The 11,101-nt window shown below is 40.5% G+C and overlaps 1 protein-coding gene across 1 annotated transcript; it reads right to left on the reverse strand.

Annotated features, from left to right (window-relative positions):
* Positions 1 to 1,242: 1,242 nt before the first annotated feature.
* Positions 1,243 to 10,686, reverse strand: LOC121388012 (factor V activator RVV-V alpha-like). The gene is made up of 6 exons (XM_041519213.1): positions 10,590 to 10,686; positions 6,764 to 6,950; positions 5,308 to 5,450; positions 4,489 to 4,614; positions 3,001 to 3,158; positions 1,243 to 1,579 (listed from the first exon to the last, which is right to left on the reverse strand). Exons 2-6 carry the CDS (start codon positions 6,874 to 6,876, stop codon positions 1,418 to 1,420), a joined length of 702 nt encoding a protein of 233 aa, XP_041375147.1. The 5' UTR covers positions 6,877 to 6,950; positions 10,590 to 10,686; the 3' UTR covers positions 1,243 to 1,417.
* Between the last annotated feature and the right edge of the window lie 415 nt (positions 10,687 to 11,101).

Raw genomic sequence — 11,101 nt, forward strand, 5'->3', positions numbered from 1 at the left:
CTGAACATAAACATCTGATAATTCTGACAGAGGAAGCCCGCTACAGGTTTTCATTTGCAGTAACGAATCATTCCAATGCACTTTCCATCAAACAGGCAGCACATATCACCACCTTTGATAGTTGTGGTGGCATTGCTTGCAACAGGAAAATCCCAACTGGTCCGTCAACGAAGTTCGACCACACGGCCTCAATTACCTCAGGCGAGAACTCTTCCAATTATGTTAGGTTCCGCCCTTTCTGTTCATAGAAATTAAAGAATATTTAACGACACCCCAGCATGAAAACCTGAGAGTGTCAAACAGTTAACGTTGTTTACCGACATCACTGGAGCACATTATTGATCATCGGCTGTTGGTTGTCAAGCGTTTGGTAATTCGTTCATAGTTTTAGAGGAAATCTGCAACATTTGTTTTTCCATTAGTAGCACAGGATCTTTTCTATACATTTTTCCAAAGACAGGACAGCACATACAAAGGCCTTTGACATACCAATCGTTGTGCGTTGGTTGGGACCGGAAAAATCCACAGAAGTGACAATCAGATGTAAAGAGCGGTGAAAGATTCCTATAATTCATGAAAGATATAACATAAACCCTTCCGCCTTGGACCAAGCCATTGGCCACACCACAGGCAGGGGATGGGGGGGGGGAGGGGGGGGGGCATGCCCGAACCTTGAAAGAAGGTGAGCATGTAAAACCCGTTTCAAGTTTCAAAATGACGCATATCGACGTAACATACCAAAAATGAAATCTCCCAAAAGCCACCGACGCCATATAACCGTAAATAAAATGTGTTGAGTGCGTCGTTAAATAAAACATTTCCTTCTATTTCCTTCCCAAAAGCCAAAAATTTTATGGTCGTCCCATGGAATGAGCGTTTGAAACTGTAGTAAACATAAAACAGGTATTTCACCAAACTATCAACGCGAAACGAAACACATCGATTCAACGAGTGGTATGAATGTATAGTTAGACGTTACGAAATATATTTTGTCACCATCAGTTTTAATTTGAGATACTACCTATAGCATTTGCAAGATAATTTTGACACTGTTTCTTAATGAAATTAAGTCGTGTTAGGTTAAATAGCAATCATTGAACTACATTTTGCACAAACTATTTAACTATGTGGAACTTTACTTAACTTCCTGATCATGTATGTAACATTTTAATACTACTTAACTTTGTGGATAACAAAACTGTAAATTAATTATGAAAAAAATAAAAACAAAAAACAAATATATCACACAATATAAGATTTATTTTTCAACATTAGTAATTGCTTTCGATCAATGGAGACTACCTATGTCTTCTTCTTCTTTTGTAATTCCCACCCCCTTAAATTCAGCTTACAGAGCAGTTATAACACTAGTATAATTATACATGTCATGTAAAGTTAAGTTGTTTCTCTTGTCAGTTTAAATCGCACGCAGAGTGTCGCGTATCCAGGCTAGGTATGGCACAATGTCGATGTATGTACTTGGCTTGTTGGCAGTACATTCCGTGGAGTTTGTAATTCCAGCCAGCATTTCTGATTCTGATCTCTCATCTTTACACATCAGCATCCCACCCTGGTCTCCCTGAAAAATAGGTATATAAGTTAATAGTCAATATAGAGGGGGAACTATATAGAAAGTAGTGGAGTATAATTACATTCATATGGTGATTAAAATAGGTTTTTTCACACCCGTTGGTGAGGAAGGAAGGCAATGTTTTATTTAACGACGCACTCAACACATTTTATTTACGGTTATTTATGGCGTCAGACATATGGCTAAGGACCACACAGATATTGAGGGAGGAAACCCGCTGTCGCCACTTCATTGGCTACTCTTTTCGATTAGCAGCAAGGGATCTTTTATATACACCATTCCACAGACAGGATAGTACATACCACGGCCTTTGTTACACCAGTTGTGGAGCACTGGATGCACCCGTTAGTGAGAGCACCATGTGTACATAGTTGTTTACACACATACGTGTGTTAACAATTTCAAGATATACGACTGGCTGCTCCTAGGTAATGACCAGGTCACCAATGCCATACGTCCAATAAAAAGACAGCACGGTGGAAGTCGATTACACTGTGACGTATAGTTAAACTGACAATCGTGTGTCTGTGATGTGTAAGTCAGCTACAAGTGCAAAGGGTTGTAAATATATTTTAGTCCATAAAGATGTTAAAATGTGCTTAAAACCTGGTTTTTGAGGATATGTAAAACATAGAATAATACATTCGTGTCCGTTAGATACCATTTATCTCACAATTCGTTGTTTAAAAACGTATAAAACTCGCTTTCGCTCGTTAGAAACATTTTAAAACAACTATTTGTGAGATAAATGGTATCTAACGGCCACTCATGTATTATTCTCTATGGAAATCGAGTTTTTCAGAATTAGTTTTCAAAATCTATCAACGAAAAGTTTGCTTTGTTTAACGACACCTCTAGAGCACATTTGATTAATTAATTATCGGCTAGATCTATTTTTCGTGCTTGGGTGTCGTTAAATATTCATTCATTCATTCATATATTCATTAATTCATTATCGGCTGTTGGATGTCCAATCAACGGGACTATTTGTTCCAGGGCGTGTGCCGAGGGAGGGTTACTACATAATATTAGTATTAGTTCATTGCCCTATTCAAACGTTACACTTAACTGTTCAAGCTTACTGATTATCAAAAAATTACTAAATTAAAAATTCAAACTTAAAAATCGAAATATTAAACTAGACTATTCAAATCAACGAGACTATTTCTTCAGGCGCGCGTGCAGAGGGAAGGTTTTGGGAATCGACCACCCACCGTTCAAGCGAATGTCCATGGGGGTTTTCAATACATTGTGCACGGGAGCATGTCTCTAGTCCTTATAAATTTCGCTCGCTACAGTCTTGACCCTCTGCCCCCACACGCTAATATTCCTGCTCACGCGCCTGTTCTTATTATAATAAGGCGTGTATTGAATAATGTCATCAACAGATACTAATAAAAGTATATTACAGAGCACGTTGCCATTCCGTCTCTCTGTGTATCAGTACACAGGTAGTCCGCCGGAAGTGTCTCGTTGTTGAGGAACCGGAATACCGCGTCACACGTTTTATGACTCATCAAGGTCACGTGATGGTCGAGGAGAACATCGGACCAAGGTGACCTAGTGTCTGTAAGAAGGACAAAAAGTACAGGTTTATTACCAATCTATTGCAACGATGATAAACGAAACAGATGTATTAAAACAAAAAAGGAAAATGCTTATCTTAATTATACGGTTTATTAAAAAAAAAAATCATTTGCATTTTCTTTATTTCTTTGCTATTTTTCTTGAATCGTTTATGTTTTCGCGTGCGTGTGTGTATTTGTATGTGTATGTGTGTGCTAATATGTTTGTATGTGTGTGCATATATGTGTATGTGTGCGTGCGTGTATGCATGTCTATATGTGTGCGTGTGTTTATGAGCGTGCATGTGTTTGTGTGTGCGCGAATGTGTGTATATGTATGTGTGCATGTGTGTATATGTATGTATGTCTGTGTGTGAGTGTTTGTGTGTGAGTGTTTGTGTGTGTGTGCGTGTCCGTGTGTGTGCGTGTATGCGTACATGCGTGTGTGCGTGTATTAATGTGTGTAAGTGTGCACGCGTGTGTATGTTTGTGTGTGTAATATTTGTATGTGCATGTCTGTGTGCGTATGTGTAATATTTATATGTGCGTGTGTGCGTGTAATATATATGTGTGTGTGTGTGTGTAATATGTGTGTGTGCGTGTGTAATAGCTGTTGTGTGTGTAATATTTGTGTGTGTGCGTGTGTGTGTAATATTTGTGTGTTTGTGTTTAATATTTGTAAGTGTGTGTGTTTAATATGTGTATATGTGTGTATGTGTGTGCGTGTGAGAGAGAGAGAGAGAGAGAGAGAGAGAGAGAGAGAGAGAGAGAGAGAGAGAGAGAGAGAGAGAGAGAGAGAGAGAGAGAGAGAGAGAGAGAGAGTGTGTGTAATGTGTATGTGTGTCTATGTGTGTGTGTGTGTGTGTGTGTAATATTTGTATGTGCGTGTGTGTAATATCTGCATGTGTGCGTGCGTGTGTGTAATATTTGTATGTGCGTGTATATGTGTGTGCGTGTGGGTGTAATATTTGTATGTGCGTGTGTGTGTCTGTGCGTAATATATATATATATATATATATATATATATATATATATATATATATGTGTGTATGTATATGTGTATGTGTGTGTAATATTTGTATGTGTGTGTTTGTGCGTAGGTGTAATATCTGTATGTGTAAGTATGCGTGTGTGTAATATTTGTATGTGTGTGTCTGTGTGTGTTTGTGTGTGTGTGTGTGTGTGTGTTTGTGTGTGCGTGTGTGATGTGTGAGTAATATTTGTATGTGTATGTGTGCGCGCGTGTGTGTAATAGTGTGTGTGTGTGTGTGTGTGTGTGCGCGCGCGCGTCATATGTGTATGTGCGTGTGTGTTATACACAAACCCACGTACTCGTTTGTCCCCATCCTGCCACTGTACACTGTTCACCAAAGACTGTGTCCACTTCCGGTAAGCAGACGGGCATCACGCAGTCAGTATACCGTACAGGAGGGTCCAGTCGCACGATCATCACTTCACCTGTATCACAAACACACGTTACGAGATGGAGGGAGGGGGTGGGAGCGGGGCAGGAGGGGGACTAAAAAAAAAAACGGCCGCCATTTGCCTGAAGTTTAATGACTTTCTTATGCTATTTGTTGTATGTTTTTTTTATTATTCGTTATAAAAATGGAACAGCGATGGAGAAATAAAAAGGAAACAAAGATACATTCTGATTGAAATAGAATAAATTTACACACTTTAAAATGTTATTTTATTTCTTTAATGGAAATGCATATTTTCATTGATAGACACGCTATGTCCATATAGACACTGTTATCTAATCTGCAAAACGTACGTCATAGTATTAGCTATACATCGACACATTGGAATGTGCGCTGAATCTAGATTCAACATGCGCTTTGTGATGACAACCGGCATCGGTGGCGCAGTGGTTAAGCTATCGGACTACAGGCTGGTAGGTACAGGGTTCTCAGCCCGGTACCGGCTCCAACCCAGAGCGAGTTCTAAAGGGCTCAGTGGGTAGGTGTAAGGCTACTTCACCCTCTTCTCTCTCACTAACCAACTAGCAACTAACCCACTGTCCTGGACAGACAGTCCAGATAGCTGAGGTGTGTGCCCAGGATAGCGTGCATGAATCTTGATTGGATATAAGCATGAAACAAAAGAGTTGAAATTGGGATGACACGAATACTAGTATTATTTACATACCTTTAGATACTGTTAAATCGTTGGTAACGAGTCTGCTTTGTTGGTGGTCGTCCCGTACGTTTGTCCTGTGATCACCAACTACAGCCACTATAGATAGGTCACCTTCATTCAAACTACTTAAACTACTTCCAGTGTATGTTAACCTATAAAATAATAACAACAGCTTCACGTTTAAGTACAAAACACACCGAAGCTGGGTCTGTGGCCTGGGGTCTGGGTCTGGGTCTGGGTCTGGGTCTGGTTCTGGGTCTGGGTCTGGTTCTGGTTCTGGTTCTGGTTCTGGTTCTGGTTCTGGTTCTGGTTCTGGTTCTGGTTCTGGTTCTGGTTCTGGTTCTGGTTCTGGTTCTGGTTCTGGGTCTGGCTATGGGTCTGGCCCTGGGTCTGGGTCTGGGTCTGGTGCGTCAGGCGTTGTCAGATCCGTATTTCGCGCCAGCACACAAAGGGTGTGTATCATCACATTCGAATCAGTGCATATCGTTTATGACAAGTACCATTCTCGGCAGACTCAGACCAAGACCCAGCTTATGTGTATGTTTTTTCACCTTACATTTAACGTATACGTCATACGTCATAATTAGTTTCGGTGGTGTTAATTTCATTAGACGGTGTGACTTTGGCGTCAACGTCACCATAGTGGTGCAACCAGTTAGATGTCATTAAATCAATTTCACACATGCGTAAGAGGCTGTTTTAGTTAACTATTTTTTTATACTAATACGATTATGAGATATGCAGTCATATGACATTTTAAAAAAATAAATCTCAAAGATTTGTATCATGGTGATAGTGGACATCAAAAAAATATATGTAGTAAAAAAATAAAGTTTGCTTTGTTTAACGACACCACTAGAGCACATTGATTAATTAATCATCAGCTATTGGATGTCAAACATTTGGTAATTCTGACTCGTAGTCAACAGAGGAAACCCGCTACATCTTTCCTAATGCAGCAAGGGATCTTTTATATGCACTTTCCAACAGACAGGATTGCACATACCACGGCTTTTGATATACTAGTCGTGGTGCACTGGCTGGAACGAGAGATAGCCCAATGGGCCCACCGACGGGAATCGATCCCAGATCCTAAAAATAGGTTACAACAGTAAAAGTTAAAACGTGATATTTATGAATGTTTGTGTATAATGTAATTAGCATAGACACCTTAGCATAGGCACATATACAGAGACATTGGTGTTTTTCTAAAGTTATATTTCGTTCTCGGATGATTCTCAGAAATTACCAGTTTTGACAGAAAGAAAAAAATCGTTGGAACAAAATATTATTTCCTTTGAATAAATGTTTTGTCTTGTTCTAATCAAATACTATTTTGTGGGTACGAAATATAGACCTATTGTTTAAGTAAACCCCATTGTCCCTTAGCTGCTCTGTACATCTACACATTTGTGGAATAAAGTTTTCTTTAAATAATAATTATCTTGATAACGCGCATACTCACATGTCTTTAATACAAGCAGTTTGCGTTAACACAGCAGTACTGGAAAGTAAAACGCCACCGCATGAATTTCCAATCAGACCGCTACTCAGTGTATACAGAGCAAAGTTGACCATCCAGGGATATTTACAAGCCTGTGTTGTCTCCCCTGACAGTATTCGTAACGAAGAAGGGATCGTACGCCCACAGCCTGAATATAATGGAAGAAAGGAATGAATGAATGAATGAATGTTTAACGACACCCCAGCACGCAAAATACATCGGCTATTGGGTGTCAAACTATGGCTGATGCAAATAAATAAAGTGATGATCAACATCAACATAACAATTCAAGGTTTAAACAAAAACAGTGTAAAGAACTGCAAAATACAAATACAAATATCACAGAATTTTACGGACACCGAATTTTACTCTAAACTTCAATTTGTGCTGTATTGGCCATTCTCAAAGGGGGGGGGGGGGGGGGGGGGGGGGGGGGGTTGGAGGGGATCGTAAAGAAATGAAAATTAATATATAATAAAATTATAACTGTTACAAAATTTAGGGGGGGGGGGGGGGCTCCAGGGGCCCCCTAGATCCGCCTCGGGTACTGTCGTAATGACAAATCTTGCTGGCACAAGTAGAGAAAATAATTATTAAAGTCTTGTTTTTCATTTGTCATTTACCATTAATCAAGTTCGTACAAGTTCATATAACTAACTCAGAATAAATAGAACTTTGATGTGTCTTTTTTAATTATCTGTAATCGTTAATAAAGTACAAAGTCATAGCAAGACTCAGAATAATATGTAAAGTTGTTCACATCGGTTTATATATATATATATATATAATATATATATATATATATATATATATATATATATTATATATATATATATATATATATATATATATAATATAATATAATAATAATAGAAAGTTCTTAAGAGGGAAAAAATACTGAGGTAATAAATAGAACAAACTGAGAACCGATTATTATCAACGTTATGTCCCTCGTGACAACTGATCATTATATCACCCGGGACTGTTAACTCGTTTATTATCTTTTATATGTTTTACCTGGAAATAAAAATATGATAGATTTAACAATTTGTAACTTTATGACGTTGATGATTAGCAACACACGACGTGATTACTTTTGCCGAGAAATCAGTCCAAGTGGCTAATTGTCTACCATATCTTTCAGTCATGATCAGTTTTTATGATCATTGATCAGTCAGATTATATATTGCTATAGTAGTTTATAATGATGTTTACTTCAATAGCGTTTTAGATAACGCGCGCCCCGATATTTTAGAAGGAGTAGACCTGTAGGCCGTGCCCATTTCCCACACAAGGTTTGGGCACGTCTATCCTGGGCCCGCTCTTTGGAATAACCAGGGATCCGGCTCGGGACAGAAGAGTATCTAATTAATATGGGTAATTATGATATGACTCTAAAAGAGAAAGAGACCTTTTTAAAAAGCGTCAATCAAACATTGTAGGCTATCAATTAATACTTTATTTTAGTAAAGTAAAGTAAAGTTTGTTTTATTTAACGACGCCGCTAGAGCACATTGATTTTTTATCTTATCATCGGCTATTGGACGTCAAACATATGGTCATTCTGACACTGTTTTTAGAGGAAACCCGCTGTCGCCACATAGGCTACTCTTTTTACGACAGGCAGCAAGGGATCTTTTATTTGCGCTCCCCACAGGCAGGATAGCACAAACCATGGCCTTTGTTGAACCAGTTATGGATCACTGGTCGGTGCAAGTGGTTTACACCTACCCATTGAGCCTTGCGGAGCACTCACTCAGGGTTTGGAGTCGGTATCTGGATTAAAAATCCCATGCCTCGACTGGGATCCGAACCCAGTACCTACCAGCCTGTAGACCGATGGCCTGCCACGACGCCACCGAGGCCGGTACTTTATTTTAGGAAAGGAAGGAAGGAAATGTTTTATTTAACGACGCACTCATCACATTTTATTTACGGTTATATGGCGTCGGGCATATGGTTAAGGACCACACAGATATTGAGAGAGGAAACCCACTGTCGCCACTTCATGGGCTACTCTGTTTTATATGCACCATCCCATAGACAGGATGGCACATACCACGGCATTTGACGTACCAGTCGTGGTGCACTGGCTGGAGCGAGAAATAGCCGAATGGGCCCACCGACGGGGATCGATCCCAAACCGACCGCGCATTAAGCGAGCGCCATACCACTGGGCTATGTCTCGCCCCATTATTTTTAGGAAAGTTTTGGTCTAATAGTTTTCAAAAGTAAATGTACCGAGTCAGATCCCTAGCCATGCCAGAGACCGGTCTCGGGAAAGGCGTGCCCGAACCTTTTGTGAAATATGGGCACGTTAATAAAGTTCTCCCCCTCCTCCTCAAAATTAGATACGCACACAATTCACTATTTTTTGCGATCACAACAGGGCTTAGATCTTCAACAAATGGAAGCGAAAGGACGACAATGTTTTCAGTACTACGACTATTTTGTGAATAACATGTGGTTATTTTGACACAGAGTTTTAAGTACAGTGGGGAGCGGAGCGGATAATGTTTGTCATGCTCATATACCACTAACGACCGGCCTCGGTGGCGTCGTGGCAGGCCATCGGTCTACAGGCTGGTAGGTACTGGGTTCGGATCCCAGTCGAGGCATGGGATTTTTAATCCAGATACCGACTCCAAACCCTGAGTGAGTGCTCCGCAAGGCTCAATGGGTAGGTGTAAACCACTTGCACCGACCAGTGATCCATAACTGGTTCAACAAAGGCCATGGTTTGTGCTATCCTGCCTGTGGGCAGCGCAAATAAAAGATCCCTTGCTGCCAATCGGAAGAGTAGCCCATGCAGTGGCGACAGCGGGTTTCCTCTCAAAATCTGTGTGGTCCTTAACCATATGTCTGACGCCATATAACCGTAAATAAAATGTGTTGAGTGCGTCGTTAAATAAAACATTTCTTTCTTTCTTTATATACCACTAAGGTTTCGAGCAGGTCCGTCCCGCGTCCCGTCTCTGGATAGCCAGGGGCCGGATCCGTACAGTGATAAAAAAAAAAATCGCATGCCGCCGCATAGGCTACTCATATACCGAAAGCAACGACGAATCCACAGACAGGAAAACACTTGTCACGGGCTTTGGAAGGACATTGGCTAGGAGGAGGAAAAGCTGACGAGGTTCGTCAAGATGGATCGATCTCACGACTCTCCGCACCACGAGCGTTCTAAATCTCAGAGCTGGATCTAGCTCAGGCGGGTTCAGGGCTCGCATGACGTGCTGGGCCGAAGGGTCGAACCCCCTCGGTGGCCACTTTCTCTGATTCAGGTTTTTCTGTCCCAATCAATGTATCATTAATAGACTAGTACATCAAAAGCCGTGCTGTGTTTTTCCCTCTGTGTGGGAAAGAGTATATAAAAGATCACTTGTTTTTAATGAAAACAAAATGCAGCGGGTTTTCTTTATAGACTTCGTGTCAGAATAAAACAAACTTTAAGTTTGACTTTCTACAACTGAGTTAATTTCACCGGCTAGATTCCAATAATTTGTTTGTTTTGTTTAACGACACCACTAGAGCACATTGATTAATTAATCATCGGTTATTGGATGTCAAACATTTGGTAATTCTGACACGTTGTCATGAGAGGAAACCCGCTACACATTATTCCTAATGCAGCAAGGGATCTGTTTATATGCACTTTCCCACAGACATGAATGCACATGCAGTGACATTTAATCAGTTGTGGTGCACTGGTTGGAACGAGAGGAGAAACCCAGTTAGTTGAATAGATCTCAATAGAGAAAAGAGCAAGACATACAAAAATCCATACCTGGCGTGGTTTCACTGCACGTCTGGGTGCTGCACGTGCTTCTCTCCAAATCAGTGTTTGACGGACAACTCGTCCCGCTGCACGTGCGTGTCCGAATCCGGAAGCCGGTCCCACATGTCACAGAACAACCTTCCCAGGGAGACCACTCGCTCCAAATCGCCAAACCTGTCCGAAACCGAAATGGTTAATAAAATAAATACAATGCTTATCTGATTATATGTAATGAGTCTGTATGCATCTGTGTGTTCCAGTATGTTATGTATGTGTGTGTGTTATCTATGTATGTACGTATTTGTGTTTATGTGTATGTTTGTGTTAGTATGTTAGTGTGTGTGTATGTGTGTGTGTGTGTGTGTGTGTGTGTGTATGTGTTTGTGTGCGTGCGTGCGTGAGTGCGTGCGTGAGGTTTACTCACCTGGTCTACAGCATTTACCAGAATAGCACAGTCTAATCGGAGATCGTATTTCATTCTCACCGAACTCGCAGGACTGCTTACAGTTGTAGTGGTATAG

The sequence above is a fragment of the Gigantopelta aegis genome, chromosome 14 (assembly GCF_016097555.1).
Source record: "Gigantopelta aegis isolate Gae_Host chromosome 14, Gae_host_genome, whole genome shotgun sequence".
Lineage (NCBI taxonomy): Eukaryota > Metazoa > Mollusca > Gastropoda > Neomphalida > Peltospiridae > Gigantopelta > Gigantopelta aegis.